Source organism: Dermacentor silvarum, chromosome 1 (genome assembly GCF_013339745.2).
Source record: "Dermacentor silvarum isolate Dsil-2018 chromosome 1, BIME_Dsil_1.4, whole genome shotgun sequence".
NCBI classification, from domain to species: Eukaryota; Metazoa; Arthropoda; class Arachnida; order Ixodida; family Ixodidae; genus Dermacentor; species Dermacentor silvarum.
In genome coordinates, this window is record NC_051154.1 from 129,554,475 (window position 1) to 129,579,053 (window position 24,579).

The 24,579-nt window shown below is 45.4% G+C and overlaps 2 protein-coding genes across 2 annotated transcripts in view; both read left to right on the top strand.

Moving 5' to 3' along the window:
* LOC119436024 (cytochrome c oxidase subunit 4 isoform 1, mitochondrial) overlaps positions 1–24,579 on the top strand; it is a 480,308-nt gene that overhangs the window by 401,393 nt on the left and 54,336 nt on the right. The window lies entirely within an intron of this gene.
* Positions 1–24,579, top strand: part of LOC119459099 (trifunctional nucleotide phosphoesterase protein YfkN-like) — a 91,583-nt gene that overhangs the window by 41,512 nt on the left and 25,492 nt on the right. Inside the window, exons 6-10 of the mRNA XM_049668777.1 lie at positions 4,206–4,371; positions 9,395–9,490; positions 12,800–12,967; positions 14,729–14,901; positions 21,301–21,378. Coding sequence (XP_049524734.1) covers positions 4,206–4,371; positions 9,395–9,490; positions 12,800–12,967; positions 14,729–14,901; positions 21,301–21,378 — 681 coding nt within the window. The remainder of the gene's footprint in view (positions 1–4,205; positions 4,372–9,394; positions 9,491–12,799; positions 12,968–14,728; positions 14,902–21,300; positions 21,379–24,579) is intronic.

A 24,579-nucleotide genomic window follows, 5' to 3' on the forward strand; every position in this document is an offset into this window, starting at 1 on the left:
CCTGGGCAGCCACAGTGATACTAGTTTAGAAAAAAAGACAATTCTTGGAGATTCTGTGTTGATTATTGAAGACTTGACTGCAGCCACAAAGAAGGACGTATACCCTCTGCCACGCATCGACGATGCTGTCGGTTGCCTTCATGCAGCCTCCTACTTCTCCTCTGTTGACTTACGATCAGGATACTGGCAAATACCGATGCTCCCAGCAGATAAAGAGAAAACTGCCTTTGTGACCCCAGACGGACTCTTTGAGTTTATTGTCATGCCTTTCGGTTTATGCAACATGCCAGCAACTTTTGAAAGATTTATGGACATAGTGCTACGTAGATTGAAATGGGAGATCTGCATGTGCTATCTCGATGATGTAATCATTTTTGGCAAAACACTTGAGGAGCACAATCAGCAACTTTGTGTCATACTGGACTGCATACAAAACGCTGGACTGGATTTAAACTCAAAGAAGTGTCACTTTGGTGAGTGCCAGACCCTTGTGTTCGTTTTTCTCGTTGACAAAGATGGTATACGACCTGACCCTGAAAAGATTGCTGCAGTGCACGATTTTAGCCAACCAAAGGCAGCAAAAGACCTCCGAAGTTTTTATGCCTGTGTTCATATTTCCGCTGGCTTATTAACAACTTCGCCCTACTTGCTCACCCACTCATGTGCCTCCTTCACAAAGACAATCCGTACATATGGACTACGGAGTGCAAAGACGCATTCCGTCAACTGAAGCATTTACTAACTTCTGGGCCAGTCTTGTGCCATTTCGATCCCGAGGCCATGACTGAGTTACACACTGATGCTACTGGTGTGGGCGTTGGCGCCGTCCTTATTCAACTTCACCATGGGCGCCAGCACGTCGTTGTGTATGCAAGTAGGACACTGACGAGAGCGGAGCGAAATTACACTGTCACCGAATTGGAATGCCTGGCAGTAGTCTTCGCCATCAAGAAGTTTCGGCCATATCTGTACGGTCGCCATTTCAAGATAGTGACGGATCATCATTCCCTTTGCTGGCTTGTTGGACTGCGGGATCGTTCTGGACCACTGGCAGATTGGGCGTTACACGTTCAAAAATACAACTTTTCTGTCGCCTACAAGAGTGGTCGGTGTCATAGCGATGCCGACTGCTTGTCTCGTCTCCTGTTGCCGCACTCCAACGCTAACAACGACGACTTCGATGACTGACTATCTTGCCAGCATTACCGAGTTTCCTGACGTCAGTACCTTTAAATGTGAACAACGTCGCGATCCTACACTGATACCCCTGTTGGAGGCTGCCTGCACGTCAGGTCAGACCAGGCCGTTCACGCTGTGTGATGGCCTGCTTTACAAAAAGAATTACTCTGCTGACGGCTATCGTTGCTGCTAGTTGTTCCCGAACCCCTTCGTACTGCGATTCTACATCGGGTCACCTGGACTTTGCTCGCATACTTCATCGATTACGCCAGCGCGTTTATTGGCCGTAGCTATGGATGAGCACAAGACAGTACATTGCCAGTTGTCCAGATTGCCAATGTCATAAGAAGCTGGTGACGCCTTCTGCAGGCTTCTTGAAGCAACCAGTGAAACCACCTATTTTACCATTTGAAAAAGTTGGTATCGGCTTGCTCAGCCCCTTTCTTAAGAGCTCTATTGGCCGTCACTGGATTATTGTGTGTGTCATCGACGTGCTATACTGAGACTGCAGCGCTTACCTCTGCTACCGCTGCCGATATATCGTGCTTTCTGCTTCATTCTGTCATCCTGCGCCACAATGCTCCACGTGTTGTTATAAGTAACCGTGGACGGCAATTCACCGCCGACCTTGTTGAAGATCTGTTGCACCTTTGCGGTTCTACTTATCGCCATTCAGTGCCATAACACCCACAAACAAATAGCCTCACCGGACTCACGAATCGTACACTCACCAACATGTCACTCTACGTATCAGCTGATCACAAGAATTGGGATGCCGTGCTGCCCTTCGTCACGTACGCATGCAATACAGCCAAGCACGAAATAACCGCGTATGCGCCTTTCTATCTGTTGTACTCTCGCAGTCCCCAAACATTCTTGGACACAATTTGGACACAATTTTGCCATTCACACTGAACGAAGACACATCCATTGCACAGACATTGTGTCGTGCTGAAGAAGCATGTCGGCTTGCTCGCCTAAGAATACTCTCTTCGCCAGTTTAAACGGAGGCACGCTATGACGCCCGGCATATATGTACCTGTCACTTTCGCTCCAGGCGGTCATGTTTTACTGTAGACACCTCTACGGAAGAAAGGCTTGTATCGCAACATCTCAACATATAGCGGTCCATTCGTGATACTCAACTGATTAATTGACATCAACTACGTCATAGCAAAACTGACCTCCAATAATCGCTGGTCGCAGAAGACACAAGTGGTTCGTGTGACTCGCCGGAAGCACTACCATCGTAGGGTTCCCGAATCGAGCAGTACCAATCATGTGGTTCCCTAACTCGCTCGGCAAGCTTCGTCTGCACCGGAGGAAGATGTTACACTGCGTGCGGTGTAGAAAATGCCCGACTTCCTACCATCTCGTCTCTACACCCGCTCTATCATCTTGGAAAAAAAACCCATCTCATCCGTAACAATATGTATGTCTGAAGCCATGCCATCCACATAATTGGCATACTCTGTTGACAGTGTATGTAACAGGATAGATGCTGAATCATTTTTGGGACTTGTTCTTCACTCCTGGGAATGCTTTCAGTTTACATAAGGCAATATCCAGTGCAATCCTGTGCTTCACTGGAACTGTGAGTATTTTGTCAGTGCAGTTGACAACTATGCATTGTGAAAATGACACTGAGGGGGGGTTTGCCATTCCTCTAGTCATATGCACTTCTGCTGGCTAAGCCATTCAGTGTGCACTGAAAGTGTTACACCTTGAGAGTGATCGAGAATACAGCATTGGAACTCCATGCCACCGCCCTTGTTTCCACCATGCAATCTTATTATTCACATTCATAATGCACTGTGACTGACTTACCAGATACTAAAAAAAAAATTTGCCCTTGTAGACTGATGTATAGTATCATTTTAGTTGTTCAGACCCAAAAACAGCATCTAGTTTCCTGTTTGTGTATTTTTTTAAATAAACACACCTGAGTGTGTTCTTTACTGAGTGTGTTCTGTCAGAGTGTGTTCTGGGACCTCTAATGGCTAAATGTAGTCACAATGCTGCAATGATGGCTTAGTGGTTTTGATGTTGTTCTGCTGAATACAAGGTTGTAGGCTCAATTGCTGGGTGTGGTAGCTGCTTTCTGATGTTCACTTTTCTTCTGTGGGAACTTCACTCAAGAGCAGATTGAACCATTTGTCCATGTTTGAAACCTACAGCATCCAGTCACTGAACTCATTAACTTTTGAGTGCACCCTCAAACTGGTGCACTTTCATTACCTGCTTGACTTGATCAAGATTAATTCAGAAATTTTACAGACCTCTGAGCTTTTAGCAGCTGTAATGTGCTTTAAGATTTTAGTAATGTGGGTGTGGATTCACCTGAAACACCAGAGAGTAAAACTTGTGAAAAAGTTCGATTATTGTTGAACATTGAAGGGACACTAAAAAGAGCAACACTAGGTTTGTTGAGTCTGTCGAAATATTTTTTTCAATACTGAATTTGCATTTATATGGCTGAAAAAGGTTGATTATTAGCGGAGAAAGTGATGGGCCAAGCTTCCCCTCTTGAATTTTCACATTCAAGTCGTATCAGGATGGCATCACAGATTTCAAAGTACTTGCACACATTTAGTTTTTGTTCAGAAATAAAAGTTCTCTAAACTTAATAGATTGAAGCCTTGACTTTCTTTAGAATGCAATGTAATTTTTTTTTGATAAACTGTTAACTAGTGTCTAGCAAAAGCTGTTCAAATCTCACGACATCACTAGGAGCTAGCAGGAGAATTTGAAGCCCGTATTTAATTTTTGTATTTTTCTGTCTTATCAAGACTTCATTCATGGTAAGACTGACATTTCTGGTATTATGGAAGTGTAATTTATCAATGCAACTTAAATTTAACGTTCCTCTGTAGTCTCTCTTCAAACATGTCTGTGGTAAAACTTTCTTGCTCATAATGCTTGTTAGTTGTTGTGCTGTGCTTGTGTTCGTTAATCAAAATGTTCTTACTGCTTTCTGTCACATATATTTGTTAATTTTTGTCCTTCATTGTTCATTGGTGACATAGGTGAATGGAAAAAACATTGTCAAGAGTGGAACAGACTTTCGGCAGTTCTCACGCATCACCCTCACATTCACTGCATCAGGAGTAACAGTTGATGTTGCTGAAGTGAATGTCACTTCTGACTTTGCTGAAGACCCAGAGCTCAGAGAACTTCTTTTTAAATATAAAGGTGAAGCAGCGCATTCACTTCTTCAGTTGATGTGATAGTCCTATGGGAGCAAAACATGATAAATTGGGCGCTCGACCTTTGGCATTTGTTGCAATGCTGTGAAGTGTATGTGCTTGGGAGATACTCAAAAGCCACTAGGTATATGCGAAATATTTGAAATTTCAAATACGAAGCGAATAGTCTTTGCTATTTCATTCTTGTTTGATTTGAAAATGCACTATCCAAAATTGTCAAATATTCATTTCTGTTCAAGCATGAGGGATAACATTGGAGTGTTGAGGGAGAAAGACTGGTGAAAATAAGGGCTGTTCTGAATGATTCTGCTGCAGGAGAGCCACGATTGTTGCGCAGGGGCACCATAGTTCAAAAGTTAATTAGCCAAATTTTGTTAACCATTAATTGTAGCGGTGATCTGTCACACAAATTCTAATGTTTGCCACTTCTAAGTTTCTTATGTTTAGGCAGCCTACGAATTAGTTGTCTTGATTTAAGCAAGGCATTTTATTGTTTGGCCTCTCTAGCTATGTTGTTTCGTTTTAAAACAGTGTGCAGTACAGTATCACACTTCTCTCCTTCAACGAACATAACACTCTATGTGCATCTGGTGATGTGCTGTTTCCTCGTTTCATTACTGTCATTGTCATGGAGCACCAGGTAACTGAAAGCACTTGTTTCTCATTTATGGACTCATCAGTTGACCCGTATGCCCAGTTGTGAACAGCAATGTACATGTATTAAATAATGTAAAAAAAAAAACTTTTTTTAACCAAATCAACTTCCACGGAAACTTTATATTTCACTTTGTTTAGAAATAAGAAAAATATTTGGTGTTTGATGCAGTATTTGGAGGTTATTCTCCTGGAATTATTTGTATTTGGCTTGATTACCCGTGTGCTTAGTTTTAGGTGCACGTTAAAGAACCCCAGGCAGTCCAAATTTCCGGAGTCCCCCACTACGGCGTGCCTCATAATCAGATCGTGGTTTTGGCATATAAAACCCCATAATTCAATTCAATTAGGAGATTTCACTATTTGAAAATCCATATGAGTTGCTTGCCAAGTGCACACCTTTCCCCTTATTCTATATACAGTTAAACCTGCTTATAACGAACCTCTATATAACGAATTCCTGGATATAACGAAGTTTTTCTATTCCCCGCCGTTACTGCATAGAAGCACATGTATTTGAGATCTCTATGTAGCGAAGTGGCAGCGGGAGACCCCCTCGATATAACGAATTTTCCCCTCCGACAACCTAGAGATTTCGACCCAAATTTTGTCATTTTTGCGCGAGCAGCAACCGGAAGCACCTTCTCCGCCGCGACGGAATGTGAAGCGATTGCACGTGTGCGTGCGTGCGTGTGTGAGGCGGGCCTGCATCCCTCGACCCGGCGATCTTGCCACCGCGGGCGTGACCTTTCCCCCTCCCTTCATTCAAACCAGATCCTGCCGCTTGCTGCAGCTGGCCTAGCCCGCCAAGCCGGCACTCTCTCCTTTTCCAGTTGATGTTGCCGAAGCGCTAGCTGGTACACGCTGTGACACATCACACTCGATGAGCACGGACACGCGTTGTCAAACGCTGGCGGCGTGTGGAAGCGCCGCTGGAGAAGCGAGCGAAGTGACCTTCGTGCTGTTGTCTATCGCTTCAACGCAAACTGAGCGCCGAAAACACACAGCACGCACAAAGCTACGAGCCGCCGACGCACCTACACTGCTAGGCTCTGCCCCAACGCAGATCGCTTTCAAGATATGGCCCGCGCGACCGCGTGCTGCTGCGCAGTACGCAGTTGATGCCAGAGTACAGTACAATGCCGCCCTATCCCTCCCTCGCACCCTCGCCGGTGCCTCGAGCGCAACGGAAGAAGGCGCGCTTCCTCCCTGCTTTTCTTGCGCGCGTGAGATTTAGACGCGGTCGTCAGCTCCCCTCGCACGTTTTCACTCGCACATACAGCATACGGCGCGCAGCGACTGCGTTATCGCCCTTGGACTTTATACGGAATGTTTATGAGCCAAAACCAATTTTAGTTCCACAATGCGTCATAGACACCATCTTTACATAGCAATTACGGATCTCAAGGGCCATACCTTTGCTGGCGGAAACCGAAAATACATCATAGTTGTCGCCCCCGGCACTTTCGGCGGCCAATGCCATCGTCAAGCCAAGCGACATGAAAAGTCAAAATGACCGCTCGCGCCGGTGCGGGGTGGCAGTTCGCAACGTACGATGCGGGAACAGTCCCGCAGTTGCGACGCAACAGCAGGGTTACCAATGCATTGGGTTCTATGGAAGCTGTGCTGGGACCGGCCGAAAACGACGTAACAGCCGGGAAAACGCAGCCCCCCGGAACGTAACAGCTGGGTTCTACTGTAACACTATACGACGCTACGACACCATCATGACGCTCGCTCTTCGTTTCCGATGCCTCGCGCTTGTGCGAAACGACACGCGTCCACGCATCCGGTACCTGGTATGACATTCCAAGGATGAGTGCTTCGACGAAAACGAAAAACGGGTGCGCGTTACAATTGAGGGCGCATTGAAACGGAGTAAATACAGTAAGAGTTTCTTTTTCAGATTTTCGTGCCGAACCTACATATACCGAAGTCCTCTTTATAACGAAGTTTTTCGGGAATTTGTCAATTTCGTTATATCCAGGTTTAACTTTATGAGTGAAAAGTTGCTGTGCAGAACAACTTAGGGCATCGAATGTACCAAAGGCCACAAGGTTGCATTATTATGTTTCTTTTCTTTAATCACATTATTCAGCTTCCTCCTTAATAAACTGGATGTTTAAAAAGAAAGCTTGTGTGAGTTAAAGCTACTCCATCTACACACCACCACCGCTTTTAGTAAGTAGCGCCAACCTTTGATATGCGCCACTGTTTACTGATTCGTTGCTCACACCAGTTCCATTTCTGGCAGTTCTGCTTCAGGGATTTCTAGTCCCTGAAGTCCCTTCTAGTACCTCTACATAGCAATAACAGACGGCAGTGACGTCGCTTCCACTCCTAACCACAGGCTGGGATGACATAAGTTCCATTTGATGTCGGAAGTTGAGAGGGGATTAGCGATAAAGGGGGGCAGAGGAGGAGGGTAGGTTGTCAGTACTTATAGGGGCCCTGAACCACTTTTTATCAAAGTTGAGAAATGCATTTGAAGTTAAAATAGGCTATTTCAGAAATATTTTGCCGCAAGAAGTGCTTCAAGGCATTCAGCGGAAGCGGAGTTATTGACAACCAAACGCCCCCTTCGAGGTACTTCCATTCCTTCAATGGCTTGCACTGCGAAGGCCACGGTGGAGCACAAAATGCCCACAATGCCTACTGAATGTCACCGTGGCGTGCAGTTCAAATTTGATTTTGGATGTTCACGTGGACGCCACTTGTTCCGGTTTTGGTGCCTACGGCGTGCCAAACGCGGTTGTCCTCAGCGAGCCGCAGTGCTCTCAGCCAGCAGACTCATCACGGCTCCCCTTTCAATGGGGTTGAAATGCAAAAACGCCCGTGTACCATGCATTTGGTGCACGTTAAAGACCCCAGGTGGTCAAAATTAATCCAGGGTCCCTCACTACAGTGTGCCTCATAATCAAATCGAGGATTTGGCATGTAAAAACTCAGAATTTAATTTTTCATCACGGCACCCCAAAGCAGCTGCGGTATCTACGCTACATAGCAGACCGCAGCTACATTAAACTGTAGTGCGTATGCACAGCGTTTGCTTTGTGCATAACAGGGCTTGATTGTGTGCTCGCGCTCATATGCCCCAGTCTGGCCGTGCTACGTGGTGTGGGCCGGCTTTATCCTGTACCAGCTTTATCCTGTACCAGCTTGCCTGACGGATAGTAGTCGCATCTAACTTGCGCATTTTGAGCCGCTATCAATAGCTCAATAAAAAGTGAAGTCTGCGAAGGAGTCTAATTAGGAGCGGCCAGGAGTGAGCTTGCGCTGGCAAGCATGCATGGGGCCTGACCTCAAGTTTTGCGTGGTTCGTGGCTAGTTAAGTGTTCAAAGCTATTCGAAATTAGCGAGACTCGACGGCTATGACACTGACAAGCAGGGTGGCCAAAGTTTAATTCCTATGTGGGCGGCCACGGGCGAGCGTGAGCAGACGATAGTCGGTTTCTTCCTGAAGTACATAATTATTATCGAAATTTGAAAGCAGATTTTCCCTTACTTCAGCCTATTTATTAAACTGTGTCAGTAAATATACACAGTAACAGTAGGAAGGAAGAAGTGCACCGATCCAAACACCCTTCTTGGTTGATGTCAGCTATTGGCCAATAGCAGCCGCGTATGGGCATCTGCTATATTATTTCATAAAGTGTGCAGAAAAGAGTGATGAGCAGGCTTCCATTGAAAAGAGAGTGTTCGAGAAAAAGATGACTTCGCACTCTGCTTGCGAGCTGCAAAATTTGGCTGAGATGTTCACAGCATGGTATGCTATCTGCGGACTGTGTTTTTTTACCAAGCCCCGAGGGGTGGTTGAGGACCCCTTTAACATGGTCGGCGGAAGCATGTATGGAGGGGCTTTAGTGCGAGTCACTGAATACATGCTTGTTGACAGACAAATAAGTAAGCTGCTTGCTGCAGCTTTTGCTCATCTAAATTTAAGCGCATTGTTTCTTATCAAAACATGAAGAATTAGGCAGTACTGCGGAGGCAAACTTTCTTATAGAAATAAGTATCTGTAATACATGTTCAGTTAGTCCGCAAAGAAAATAAGAAGGGTAGTATAGATCGTAACTTAAAACAGTTCTCTGGGATAATTTATACTGTATCTCAGTTGCGTCACACAGTTTGGTCCAGCATGTAACTGTTGATGTAGTATGCAATATGAATAAAATATTGTCTGTTAATAATATTGTTCACTAGCTGAATATCGCATTGGTTTTGCTTGATTCTTGCTGCCATTCTGCCTGGACTACTTTAAATGTGCACTACTTGTCTTTCTGCCAGCATAAAAGCTTGACAAGTTAAACTTAACTTTTTCTGCTCTTGTTTGATTTGGGATGTGATGCTTTCAGACGTCGTGCAAGGAAAAATGGATGAAGTGATTGGGCATTTTGCCGTTGATTTGGATGGTCGGTTTAGCAGCATAAGAACATCGGAGACAAATTTAGGTGAGTAGTGTTTTTTTTAATTGTTTTTTTGTCTGTTCCGTACATGCACTGCTGTTGAAAAGCAGTTACTTAAGAAGAGAAAGACGTTTTTAGCAAGTCCTGTAAATTAAAAATAATGTAGTGGGATTCTTCATAGCCAGTGTTTGTCTGTCTCAGTGCATGTGTCATTGGAGGGTGATTGGGGGGTTGATGGGGGAAGGGGGAGAGAGAGAGAGAGATGGGGCTGGGGGTGGTAGCTGTGGTGAGAGATAAGGAATATTCACTGTCAAGACTTGAGTGGTGTTTGCTAACACTGTCAATACTAGGTTACATGTACACAAGTATCTAAGGAAGTGGACGGAGGTACAGTGGGGCCCCAAAGCTCAATTGGTAGAACACTGCACCGGCAGCAACAGTTGTCTTTTTGTGTACAGTGGAATCTCGATGATAGGATCACAGCTAATACGAATTTCTGGATAATACGAATTCTTCTGTGGTCCCGGTCGAGCCCCATTACTTTGCAACGTGCTAGAGAACGGTTGTTACGAATCGATTTTCGACCCGTGTCGATTGATACGAATAAACGCCGCCCCACCGACGGCCGTGAAAGAGAACAGCGCGAAAGAGAACAGTGGGCAGTCACGCGCTTTCTCCCTTTCTCTTTTGGTACAGAGGTGCGGACGCGGCGCCGGACAGTGCGGAGCCTGCGACTGGGCGCGAAGAGTTTGAAGCGATGGCGCTTTTGTTGCTTTTCCGTTAGTGGCTTTTTCCCACGCAGGCGTGGGGAAGCGCAGCCGCCGCAGCAAGCGAAGGTTCGTGCAGTGTATCGCTTCAAGGGAAACTGAGCGGCGTAAGCACAGCGCATACAAAGTTCAGAGCCGTGTGGAGATCGCTTTCAAGATACGGTGCACGCGATAACACCGACAGCCGGCACAGGCGCAAAGTACAAGAACGCATTTGTTGGCAGATTAGAAGCCCCCCCCTCTCTCTCCCTCCTGCGCTGCCTTCCCGCTTTGCTCATTTCGCAAGGGAGGTTGCGTCGTCAGTTACCCTTGCGCCCGGTTGCAAGATACAGTGTAGACCGCTTATAACGTAAGTCGCCGGAGTCGCGAATATCCGCACTATAAGCGGTACCGCACTATAACCAAAGCAAAAATTTTCAAGGCCCGAATATATGCAAAACGTGCACTGAGCCGCCACGTGTATGCGACAGTCGAGGAATGCGACTAGAATGTTTGCATTCAATTTGCAGTCGAATCTCGTTAATTCGAACCAAATCACGCGGCGGCGCCTCCGACCGGCATTGCTCCGGCACCGCTACAGAGTAAAAGCTTAGGAGAGACCCCTCAATGTTGCGCGCGAACAAAAAAAAAAAAAAAAACGCGGCGGAAATTTTACTCTCTCTCAAATGGCAAGGTCACCGATTCTGCGTTTCGCCAGAACATGCCTGTATGTGCCGACGTCTCAGCCACGCTACCGTAGACACGCGTAGAAAATAGCAGTGAACCCTTCTTTCTCCTTTATGCTTCCTCTACTTTCTAGTCATGTGTTGACCTTGCATGCTGCGGCTACGGCACAGAGGGAAGCAGCAGCGCTGTCCCAGGCCGGCCAACGAAACTGCCCACGCTGGCAAACGCCCGCTTTCCCGATAATGGCAGAAAACGAAACTTGAGGGAGCTGGCGCCGGGCCGACTGGAGCGGCAGTGCCTGCACGGCGGCGGGCGCGCATGGTGACAGTCGAAAGTGAGGGAGCTATGAGGGAGTGCGAGGGGAGCCATCGAAGCGGCGGAGTTGCCGAGGCGAAATCCGCTTCCCGCCGCCCTCCTCCCTCATATTCCACGGTCTCCGCGTGCGCCCTTCGCCGTGCCGGCGCCGCCCGCTCCCTGAAGTTTCGTTTACTGCCGTTATCGTGAAGCGAGCGTTGGCCGGCGTTGGCAGTTGCAGTTTCGTGGCCCTCGCTCACTATGTGCGCCGTGATATTTCAAGATTCTGGTTTCAGCCTCACTGGCTGTTCGGTCGCACAACGTGCCCTTCTCCTCCACTTCGTCTCTCTTTCTTCATCGAGCACTTCCTTGGGGCGCCCGTTTGAGGGGAGCGTTCGCCGTCTCCGCTGACTTCCGTACTCCCAGGCAGCCACACTGTAACCGGTATTTCGTTTCCCGCAACTGCACTATAAGCGATACGTGTATACATGGAGTGCTATGGGAAAATTAACGGGAGTCTGAAAAGACTGCACTATATCTGGTCCTGCACTATAAGCGGTATGTTATAAGTGGTCTATACTGTACCACTTACAGCATGCAAGATACGCATTTGGTGCCGCAGCACGTCGCTCCCCCCTTCCCTCCCATACCCCCACGGCCTTTCGCGCGGCGGAAGTCGCGTTTGCTCTCGGCTGTGCGTTCACTCTCCTTGAAGGCGTGTGTCCCCCGCGCGCTTTCACTCGCACATACGTGGCGCGGCGATGATTTTATCGCCCTTGGACTCATGCTCCACGTCTCCGCATCGCCCTCGTTGATCTGCTCTCCCATCGTTGGGCGCACCTCATTGAGAAGCGTGCTTGCTACCGCCCTTGTCGGCGAGATTTTCCCGCAGAAGCCGGATTATAACCAGTATTTCATCTCACGCGGTTGCACTCTAAGCGGTATGCGTATACACAGAGTTCTATTGAAGGGTAAACGAGAGTCGAAAAAGGCCGTGTTGTACCCAGTTCTGCACTATAAACAGTTATGTTATAAGTGGTCTATACTGTAAATGCTCTTTACGTGCGTGTGCCTAAGTGAGTTCACCTCTGACTCTTTAATTTAGCTAGTTTTAATTGTGTTTCGATGATACGAATTTCAGCTAATACGAATATTTTTCGTAACCCCGTGAGATTCGTATAATTGAGTTTCCACTGTAGTTTCATTTCCCTTTTCCTTTGCTAGGAGATTATAAAGCTTACATAACACATTCAACTATGATATGTCTTTCCTTGTACAAATGTACAGTACAACATAACAGTTAATTTCTTCTATACTTTTCTTGGCTTTTCTTGGATGTATGTATAATTACTGTGCACGTATATTTTTCATGTTATGAAGCACTAAAAATATGCCGCAGATCGCGCCTTTTAAGTAAGTCCCGTCTGTTTGTGCATTTGGTTATCCACATTTTTAGCAGGTTGCCCTAAATTTATAATATGTTTCCTTAACTAAATATTTAACTTTGTAAAAGTCATTTTACAATTTCACATGCTGTAGCGGAGCACTTATCTTGTAAGAGTCCTTGTTTTACCAATGTGTGTGTCTCAATGTAGTGGTACTAATTTTATGCTACTTCTCTGTCCAGGAAATTTTATCTGTGATGTTATGCTGTCAGCAACTCATTCTGACCTGGCTATTCTCAACTCTGGTACACTGCGGTCAGATCGAATTCATCGGAAGGGGGCCTTCACTATGCGTGATTTGGTCACGATCCTGCCCATGATGGACTCGCTGATCGTGCTCAGTGCTACTGGTATGACTGGTGCTCTGCATGCTAGTACCTACTCAACCTTTGTTAATCAAAATTGAAAACCAATGTTTTGTTTCTTTCACAGCAATGCTTATATATTGTAATGATGTTGAGGAACACAGGTTAATAAAACAATGATATTCATTAAGGCCGAACCTGTGCCCACGACTGCGGTCACTGCGGTCGTGAAGTCACTGAAGTCACTGCGGTCGTGAAGAATGCCCGGCAGTCTCGTAATAAAACTGGCGTCGAACCGTCTTCTACTTTTCCCTTGCGTGATACCTCGTGTGCGTGGCGCATGCGAGCCAGGTCCAATCAGCTACTCGTGCCACAATGATCGCTGCCTGTTGTTGCTGAACAACACCACGGTACGGTGCGCACAGTGTCCAATACAAAGGGCACGTGACTTGAATGTGACCAAGTTGTCGCGGTAATATAATAAAGGTGCTGGCATGACCAAAATGTGTGTTTCATGGTTGTAGTCCCGCACCTTTGAATGCTTCGTTAAAAAAGATCCATTCGAGTTATGCAGCTTTGATTCCCATTGTTCATAGCATTGTTGGAAACAATATTCACTCATGAAAATTGGAAAAGAGTCGTTAAGAGATCAAAATAGTCATGCAGGAGATCAGCTTTCATTCTGTTAGGTGCCTCTCAACAAGGGTGATCCCAATTTGAGGTGTGTGCTACTAAGCTCATTCTTAATTACCGTATTTACTCGAATATAATGCGAGTTTTTTTCCAGATTTTTGCTCCCTTAAGTCGATCCTCGCGTTACAATCGAATACCGAAATTCCAGTTGTCTAAAAAGTGCAATGATGCACCCAATTGTAATCAACGAGGGAAATGTGCGAGTAAAAGCACGCGAGGAACGCGTGCTTTCATGGAGAGTGAATGCACAGTCGAGAGCAAACGCGGCGTCTTTCATCGTGCGAAAGGCCGTGGGGGGATAGGAGGGAGGGAGCGGAGGCGACATTTAGCTGCGGCACGAAATGCGTATCTTGCGTACGGGCGTAAGGGGAACTGGCGACTTAATCTCCCACGTGAAAGGAGGAAAGCCGGAAGGCAGCGTGGGAGGGAGGGGGCGTGGCTTCTACTCTGCCACCAACCGCGCACTTGTACTTCGCCCGGCTGCGGGCTGTCGCGCGCACCGTATCTTGAAAGCGATCTTCCACACGGCTCTTACCTTTGTATGCGCTGTGCTTTCGCCGCTCAGTTTTCGTTGAAGCGATAGACCGCACGAACCTTTGGTCGCTGCTGCGGCCGTGCTTGCTCATGCCAGCATTTTGACAGTGGTTGTCTGTGGTCATTGAGTATGATCTATTCATGTTTGCTTGTGTGCGCTGACACCATGCATGTTAATTCAGTTAGTAAGTGAATGTGCCCAAGTTTATGTAGGCGATAAAACTACTATCTCTACTCCGTATAGCTCTCTACTAATTTGCTATCAGAATTGATGCTTCGCTTTTCGGGCGAAACTGCAACTTTTTCATGCATCCGGTGGTCTCGCGTTACTTTAGCGGTTTTATTTCTTTTTTTTTTGCTGGACGCAGCAAAAAGTCGCCCCTTGCGTTACTTTCACGGTTTTATTTTCTCTTGATGGACGCAATGAAAAGTCACGCCTCGCGTTACAATCACGGTCGCGTTACAATCGAGTAAATATAGTAACTTTGTAGCTCTTAGTTCTTTTCTTGTGTGTCTTTCAAACTTTTGTACTCGTTTTAGCCAGTGTAAAAAATGATCACTGTACTGTTGCTGACACAGGGGACCAGATTTTGCAAGCTTTGGAGAATGGTGTATCTCAGTACCCCAAGTTGGAAGGTCGCTTTCCTCAGGTGTCAGGGGTCAGCTTTGCCTTTGACCCCAAGAAGTCACCTGGCCAAAGAATAGATCCCCAGTTTGTGCGAATCGGTGATGAACCTTTGGACAAAAATCAGGTATGTACTAACTTTTAATCTTGCTTATTTCCATTAAAACATAATGTTTCACCATTATAGCTGTATATGACGGACAGCTATATGGAGTGTATGGAGTGCCTCTCTCTCTTCAAGACTACATATCACCAAAATTAATTGAGTGGCATGAGGCGATCCTAAGGTCAGATCAGATTTTGCAACTTAGTTGCCATATGTCTTGTCAGCAAGGTGCGAGACCTGGCTAGTTGGTATTCCATAACTATGTGCACAGTGCTTGCCCTCATCGTTCCTTACTTTCATCTGATGCTTAGTCTAGCAGCATTTTCTTGGAGTGTCCCTTTTTAGAGCGCAGCTTTTAGGCGGCCGTTCCTGCGGTGAGTGTCGGTGTCGGTGTCGGCGTCCCTCGTAACCGAGCGAATGAGCACATCGAAGGATGAAAGAGCGAACGTGGAGCGCAGCAGGAGATGAAAGACTGCGATAGCGGAGAGAGCGTGAGGAGGAAAGCGGAGGAGGACAGTATGGTTAAAGCGTGAGAAGAAAAGCATAGTACCACGCAAGACTGGCTCTGCAACGACGATGGCTACATGATGGTGCCAGAGTAGTGCACGTCGTTTGTTCGTCGATGAAGCCACCAATACCATATGTGGAAAGAAAGCGCTGCATGAGCGGAAGTCTGTCTGCGGAGGCTGCTGTGAATCGTGCCCACGCGTCACCTACGCGCTGCCTCTCACGATCTCCTGATTAGCGATGCAGTCGTGCCACACTTCACTCCGTTTACAACGTGCTGCATGAGACAGATCGTCTGCGCCAGCCAACATATCACAAAATAAAAACACGTCTAGAGCTGCACTCAAATTTCGCATTAGGGAGCATCGTAATCATCGGTGGATGTCTTTCTTTCTTTTTTTTTTTGAGCCTTTTGCCGCTCACTGGCTCACACAAGTTGCTGTTGACAAGTTGACAAGTGTCTGGCTCACAATGCGCTGTTCTTGCATTAAACAGCCACCCAGAGTGGGTGGCTGTTTAATGCGAGAAATAAAGGGCTCATATTTACAAAATTTCTATTGCATAAGTGCTGCCTGCTATTCGTCATCACCACAATGATCTTGTCATTATCGCATGGCAAAAAAATTCAAAAAATGTGCAATTTTTTTTTTTTTTTACAGAGCCAAATAAACGCTCAACATTATTACATAGGTCCATTTATGACGTCACTTAAAAGAATGACGTCAGTGCAATATTCTGAAGTAACATCTCTTTTTACCTAGTTTCGCACTTGATTAAAAACAATTTACCTACAATCAACTTTTGCTTCCTTGCGGAAACTTCAAAGAGCGCTTAAATTACGAAAACAAATTTTCAAAAAAAATATTTTGGGGAAACCTCATTTACGCAATCGCCAACCAGCCCAATTTGTTTCAAGGAAATTGACGCTGGTCATTTTTGGAGTCTGGGACGTTCTGTAACCTTACGAGTGGCATCATGTCTGAGCCCGCATTCAAGGACGCCTCCAGCTTTGAACAGCGCAGTATTGGTGCAGTGCATAGAAGCATATTGGTCTCCTCTTTGTTTGTTATTGCAGTTGGTTATCATAGGGAAGTTTGTCAACTAAGCATTGGTATTGTCACAAAGTTCATATCCCAGTGTCCTGTAGCTCGTTAAGTGCTTTTGCCGTATGTGTACACGTTCATGTAGCATATGTACAGCATCTCCTGTAGAAAGGGGACATGGCCAGTGTAGGCAGTGCCTACACTACTCATCCCCACTTGCACATTCTTACTTGTGCTTTCTGTAAGCAGTGCCTGTCGCTGCATGCCACCCTGAACACATGCACATCGCACATGGAATGCACACTTTGTACTTACTGTATGGACTGTTCACACATTTGTGCAGGGGTCTTTCGTTGTTCCTGTGCCACTCTTGGCTAGGTTGCTGAGTGCAGTCCATCCGCAAACAAATATGTGGAATCTTGATGATATGAATCACATGGGGTTACGAAAAATATTCGTATTAGCCGAAATTCGTATAATCGAAACACAATTAAACCTAGCTGAATTAAAGACTCAGAGGTGAACTCACTCGGGCACACGTACGTAAAAAGCATTTACAGTATAGACCACTTATAACGTAACCGCTTATAGTGCAGAACTGGCTACAACGCGGCCTTTTCCGATTTCCGTTTACCCTCCAATAGAACTCCATGTATACGCATACCGCTTTGAGGCAGTCGCATGAGACGAAATACCGGTTATAATCCGGCTTCCGCGGGAGAATCTCGCCGACAAGGGCGGTAGCGAGCACGCTTCTCAACAAGGTGCGCCCAACGGTGGGAGAGGAGATCAACGAGGGCGATACGGAGACGTGGAGCATGAGTCCAAGGGCGATAAAATCGTCGCCGCGCGCCATATGTGTGAGTGAAAGCGCGCGCGGGGGACGCGCGCCTTTACAGAGAGCGAGCGCACAGCCGAGAGCAAACGCGACTTCCGTCGCGCGAAAGGCCGTGGGGGTATGGGAGGGAAGGGGGGGGGGGGGGGGCGACGCTGTGCTGCGGCACCAAATGCGTATCTTGCATGGTGTAACTGGTATCTTGCAAGCGGGCGCAAGGGTAACTGGCGACACAATCTCCCGTGAAGAAAGGAGCAAAGCGGGAAGGCAGCGCGGGAGGGAGAGAGGGGGGGCGGCTTCTAATCTGCCAACAAATGCCTTCTTGTACTTTGTGCCTGTGCCGGCTGTCGGTGTTATCGCGCGCACCGTATCTTGAAAGCGATCTCCACACTGCCTTTGTATGCATTGTGCTTACGCCGCTCAGTTTCCGTTCAAGCAATAGACCGCACGAACCTTCGCTCGCTGCGGCGGCAGCACAAAAGGAAAAGCAACAAAAGCGCCACCGCTTCAAACACTTCGCGCCTAGTCGTGGGCTCCGCGCTGTCCGGCGCCGCGTCCGCGCCTCCGTACCAAAATTGAAAGGGAGAAAGCGCGTGACTGCGCGCTGTTCTCTTTCGCGGCCGTCGGTGGGGCGGCGTTTATTCATATCGACCGACACGGGTCGAAAATCGATTCGTAACAACCGTTCTCTAGCACGTTGCAAAGTAATGGGGCTCGGCCAGGACCACAGAAAAATTCGTATTATCCGGAAATTCGTATTAGCCGTGATCGCATCATCGAGATTCCACTGTACATGAAATCAACCATTGGGCCACCAGGGCCTGCCATACAGTTTATATTTAATGCCTTAGTCTTTCTTCATGGCAGAGGTGAAATTTTGTTACAACGAAATCGTGGATAAACACACATTGTTATACAGAGGCTTAATTGTACAGGGTATTCTATGGACATCAAGCTATGAAAAGTTTGCTACGTTGAGTATTTCATTACATTGGGGTTTGTTACCTTGAGGTTTCACTTCATTCTGATGCTATGACTGAGTCGCAACATAGTGTGTTTCTCACTGACCTAATAATTCAGTTGACTGAGGTGTACTAATTGTCATTAACAGGTTTGTGTAACTGGAAGCTACCTCTATTTAACCTGTTAATTTATTATTGTTAACAATTTGTAGAGTGTCTTATTTAGTTGAATTTAGTTTCGTCAACAGTAGAAAACCTAGTGTTGCATGATCTGTATGATGACAGACTATGGAGGTTGGCGAATGCGAGTTAGAAAAGTATTCTTTTTAAAAAAATGTGGTGATGTAGGAGGGGTCCCCAATATTTTTTGTTTTCAGCAAAAATTGTATATGAGGTGGGCAAATGGCTCTGTAAAAAGAAATCTACCTTTGTATTGCGAGATGCAGTGCGGATTTCCAGCAAAAAATTTTTTTCACTCGAGGTAGAGAAGAGCATTCATGCGACTTGCAGATTTTACAAGTTTGAGGACCTATTGCTCCAAAACTAAAACATTGTACACCACCAACCATTTTCTTGGAAATTTTAAACTATTAGAACTGCAATATGAATGTAATTTTGATTTTGATTTTATTATTAGAACTACACAGATCATAGGAATAAGCATACAGGGTTCTAAAAGCAGGCTACTTTTCTGTTTAAGAAATATTATTTTATTAGATTAAGTACTAGATTTATTAGTCCTGTGAAGGCATTCTGTGAAATTTTAATGAAAACTTATACGTATTGTATTTTTTTAAATTCTTTAAAATTGGCTGACTTTTGCTACTTTTGAAATTTTGGTGTTCTTGGAATTTTATTACAAAATAAATACATGCGGTAGTTGCACATTTTTTAACGTTTATTTGCAAGAATCTATTTGAATATTTGTCAGAAAATTTTTCAGATTTGTCACCTTAGCTAAAGTGGCCCCCACAAAGCCATTGATTTTGGGGTCAGTGAGAGGCACTTGCTCAAAATGCAATATTTGGTAATTAAAAGAAAGTACTGTGGGCGTCGTAAGTCTTAAGTTTCCTTGGGCCAGTAGTTCTAATAATTTAAAATTACCCAAATGATGTTTCGTTGTATAGACCTTTTCATCGGGCAAGGAGGAAAGGGCGCGCGACTCAGCCTTTCCTCCTCTCTGGCTTGTGCGAGCCAGCACGGCGCAGCTTGAATGTGTTGCCGGTCGCGCGCTGCGGAACGATTTGGAGGTGTTTCAGCTAGTTCTGAATGCAATTTACGGGATGTCAGTTCTTACGAGATCGCCGAGCAACCACTGCGTAGCCTTTAGGTGTAGCAGTAGCTACAGTATCTGGAAATTTCTCTTGGATGTGCAAAAATGCGACGCGCATCATCAGCCGCGGTGTGTGTATGTGTTGTGAACTATGTTGGATGTATCGGTTTTCACTCGACGAAGAATTGTTGTAAAACATTTCCATCAGCCACTGGCATCGTTCTCACACACTTTAAGTCTAGTAGGCTTCAAATCACAATGTCTACGTTAGCCTCCTGCAACAGGCCGAAGGCTTTGCTCAACACAGCTAGCACTGCAGTTGGCAAACCAACATGATACACAAAAGCTTCGTGCTTCGATCGGCATTGCCATTTTGCCCTGTGAGGCACAATATACAAAGGGGATTGCATAAAGAGAATCCACCAGCTATTTGTAATGACACAATTTCTGTAAGATGGGTGAATGCATCGTAGATGACTGAACTTACGACACTGAAAAAAAAAAGAAAGTTCATATGTCCTCCTTTTGCGGCAAAATAAAACAGAACATAGGATAACGACGCAATAAGACTTCGCTTGGTCGTGCCGCATGCTTGGACCATTTGGACCATGCGCTATAGAGAATCTATAAAACAGCATTTAGTACTGCCTCGGAAGCTCGCGCAGTCTGCAGCTGGTCGTTCGACCACTTGAAAAGTGTGATTCCCACTGTACGGTACCAAACTATTTTATTTGTGGGCGGAAACCTTGCCCAGCAAACAAGGCAGTCACCCAATGTATCTACAGATAACAACTTGAACGCTTGTCAATGTAAACAGCATAACTTATTCGCCAGCAGAACGGTACCCACGCTGTTATAGGATCATCAAATGTTTCGTAACTACTCGTTGCAGCTAAACCAGAGCTTAGAATTACAATGCTGATAATGCTGCAGTAAGGTAACATTCGTGAAACGAATTTTCAGAAATACCTAACTGATATCCGAGGCTGATTGTAAGCTCAAACAAGCGCGCACACCACGCGCTGGCTGCTCTGTCCGCCCTAACATGCTAGCAGAAACTCCAGCCGCTTAATTACTTCAGACTTAAATTCCTTCACTACGCTTCACAGGACCATACCCCACGTAGTAGACGCCATTTCATGTCAAATAGACCGCGAGAGTGCGAAAAAAATCAACGAAAAACTGCCGCCGAGCGTATACCATAGCATACAACATGGGCGTTCGCCCAAGCCAGCATGCCAACTGCCCATAGATGGCTGCCTATGCAATGGCGGGGCCCATGAAAAAACTTTCTATACAATGTTTTAGTTTTGGTGTGATAGGTCTTCAAACTTGTAAAATCTGCAAGTCGGAAAAATGCTCTTCTCCACCTTTAGTGAATTACAATTTTTTTGCTGAAAGTTCATGCTGCGTCTTGCAAAACAAAGGTTGATTCCTTTGCACAGAGACATTTTCCCACCTCATATAAAATTTTCGCTGAAAACAAAAAATAGTCTGAACTCTACCCTAAGTCTGTCCTCTTCTGAACACGCCCTTGCCCTGGTTTAGTTTCAAATTCAAAAACGAAGATAGTATGGGATGTGGGAATTTGTGCTAGGTTTATGTTGATGGCACTTTGCTGTAATTTTATTGTTTCCTTAAATATTTGTTATCTTCACAGCTTATAAAAATGACTTTTTTTTAATATGCATGTGGAAACGTGATCAATAATGACATTCCTCTTATGTGAATGTGAAAACATGACCAAAGTGATGTGAAAAATCTTGCCCCTCTCTCTTTTTCTCTTTTTGTTTAAATTAGAAATATAGATTGGTGACAAAGAACTATCTTGCTCAGGGAAAAGATGGCTATGATGTGTTCAAGGAGTGTGAAGTCTTGGTGCGTATGTTTCTATTCATCCAGTTTCTTTTGCTCCTATAAGGGTGTTACGCAGAACATCCAAACATGGACAATAAAAGCACAGAAAATCTGTAGGTCCTCTCAGACACTAACACCAGTGTACTGTGGTATCTTGAACAAACTAAAGTTCAGGAAACATAGAATGGCGTGGCTTGGTAGTGAACTTAAAACAATAGAAAGCAGCGCGAGTTAGTAAGGATTCATGATTGTAAAATCAGGCATAGGAAAACACAGATGCAATACAGATGAAAAGGACAGCACAAACACCGACTGTCAACTGAAATACCAAACACACTTTGGTAGAAAAGAAAGAAAAATACTTTAACATCTTTGTATGCAAGCATGCAAAGGCAGCATAGAGCACACATGCACTCAAGCAAGAGCGGTTGAAGCGTGATAGTTCTTCTGCATGAAGGATAATTGAAGGCTGGCTTACACGCTGCTGCCACAGTTAATGATATGACATGCCTTGACCATAAGACCCACTTCTCTTTTTTGTGTGAATAGAACTTCATTATCTTAGATGGCATTCTGCCAATCAGTGACCGTTTGTGCTCCTCCAATCTCCAATGGAGGAAATGGCCAGCGTGCCCTACATAGAAGCAACTGCAACTAATAGACTTTTATTAACTGCCTCAATCTTCCATTCTACGAAATTGTTAGTACTAGTAGTCATCTTACCTAACATCTGTCAAGTCGCTCCTGTGCGGAGAAAGAGCAGCTGAATGAAAAAAGATTTGACAGATGTTGTATCAGATGTAATGCTAACAAGTTCGTAGACTGCCACATCACAGTAGTTTATAATACAGTAGAGTCTCTATAATTCGAACTCCAAGGGGACTGGAAATGTATTCAAATAGAATGGGAGTTCGAACTAAGAAGAGTCCCTTTATATATAGTGTCTGATCGATGCAAATTTCGCCTGCAAGTGTGCCTTCACAGCAGTGCGGCACACGCTGCCGTGAAGCCACACTTCAAAGCAAAGTTCTCCACCACCAGTTTCATTATCTCCTAGTAAACCCGATCCCCTTCTCATCCGTGCCTGTTGAAGCTCCCTTCTCCCCTCTTTAATGGTCCTCCCCTCTTTTTGGATCGCCATTTTGCGTTTTGGCGGTGTTAACGATAGTGCGCGCAGCACTGCTGAACCATAACTCTGATCTCGATGAGCTGCGCTCGACGGCAGTAGTGTAGCAGAAGCTGAAGATTATCAGTGTCACCAAAGAAATGGGGAACAGAGCCGCTTGGCTACGACACGACATAGACGAGTCGTGCATCCGTGAATGCAGACTGTTTTTACAAAGATTTGAGCTTTGTTGTATGCACTTATTTCCGGAACGTATATGTGCAGAAATTTTTCTTTTTGGTTTGTGATAATTGGGGGTACGCATTATACATGAAAAAATTACGTTATCTTTTCTCCGTCAGCACTCGATGACATGGGCTGCAAGAAGCCTCCCCCTCCTTTTTCCTCCCTGCTCCTTTTAAGCCAGATGGGAAAGGAGGGCGTGCACTGCCTTGCTTGCTTGGGTTCCATATTGGCTCCTCAGACATCTTCGGCATTTTTGCGGCATGCATCATTACGGTATCTAGTGACAGCATTGAACCTTCACCTTTGACTAGGGGGTTGTCCGAAAAACAGTCCACGGGAGCAAGAAATTTAGTTCAAAATAACTGTTGCATGGTTAATAACCGTTGCGGGAGTTTTTCCCTATTATAATACATAGGGCTTTGCTAGGACCAACAGAGCAGTTCGAACTATCCATTTATTCGAATTATCAGGATTTCATTGTATTTCTTTTAGTTGAGGTCGTTTACATGTTGGGCAGACTGGTCTTAATTGCATTAGACTGGCCCATTGCCTTAATCAAATGTTGAATGAGCACAAACAGTCATTGACCGGTTGAACGCATTGAACTATTGTAACTGTACTCTTAAATTTGAAGATAGTCAACTTCTGTTAATCAGACCTTGACAGAACCAATTAGTTTGATCAAATTATCTGGCAGGTTGAATTTATAAAAAATTGGAAGAAAATGTTTAAACACACTGCTGCTTCATATGGCAATATTTACCCATTTCTAACATGCCCACTTCTTATGGGTTCGAAGTAGCAAACAATGTCACCCTATTTTCTAACACGCAAGAAAAAAAGAAAAGGAAAGAAACATAGCATGCTTTCAGTTATGGCACTTAAAAAAACTGCAGAGTTTACCTTCACAGAATGGAAATTTATGTACACTTGATGTCCATCGTTGTCATCCTATGAAAACTCTTTATCACTGTCCGTGGACCACAACATGCTGTCCTTGATGCAGTCAATTGCATTTGATATTACACATTTCTTAACAACTCTACAACTTTAATGAACAGGGTAGTGGTGGCCCACACCTAGACTAACCATTTCACCAGTTCATCGTCTCGTACATGCAAGTCTCCAGAACTCCGAAAACACTTGACCACTAGCTGAACTAGTAAAATAACTTATCATTTGAATGCGCTTCCATAATTAAAAATTGAAAGCTACATGTCCTTATTGTCATCCTATGTAAAAATGTGTTGCAGTCTTGTGATGACACGGCACTGACATGGCACGTATCAGCGTTGCCAACTCTGCCAATACAGTTTCAATTTCATATCTGATTGTAATGTGTAGGCAATTTTCACAATTTTCTTAGGAAAAAGGTGTGTGTTAATACAGTATAGACCACTTATAACGTAACCGCTTATAGTGCAGGACCAGATATAGTGCGGTCTTTTCAGACTCCCGTTAATTTTCCCATAGCACTCCATGTGTACATGTATCGCTTATAGTGCAGTTGCGGGAAACGAAATACCGATTACAGTGCGGCTGTCTGGGAGTACGGAAGTCAGCGGAGGACAGCGAACGCTCCCCTCAAACGGGCGCCCCAAGGAGTGCTCGAGGAAGAGAGACGAAGTGGAGGAGAAGAGCACGTGGTGCGAACGAACAGCCAGTGAGGCTGAAACCAGAATCTTGAGTGCGAGTCGTGGAATATCACGGCGCGCATAGCGAGCGAGCACCACGGAACTGCCAACGCCGGCCAATGCTCGCTTCACGATAACATCAGTAAACGAAACTTCAGGGAGCGGGCGATGCCGGCACATCACGGCGAAGGGCGAATGCGGAGACCGTGGAATGTGAGGGAGGAGGGCGGCAGGGAA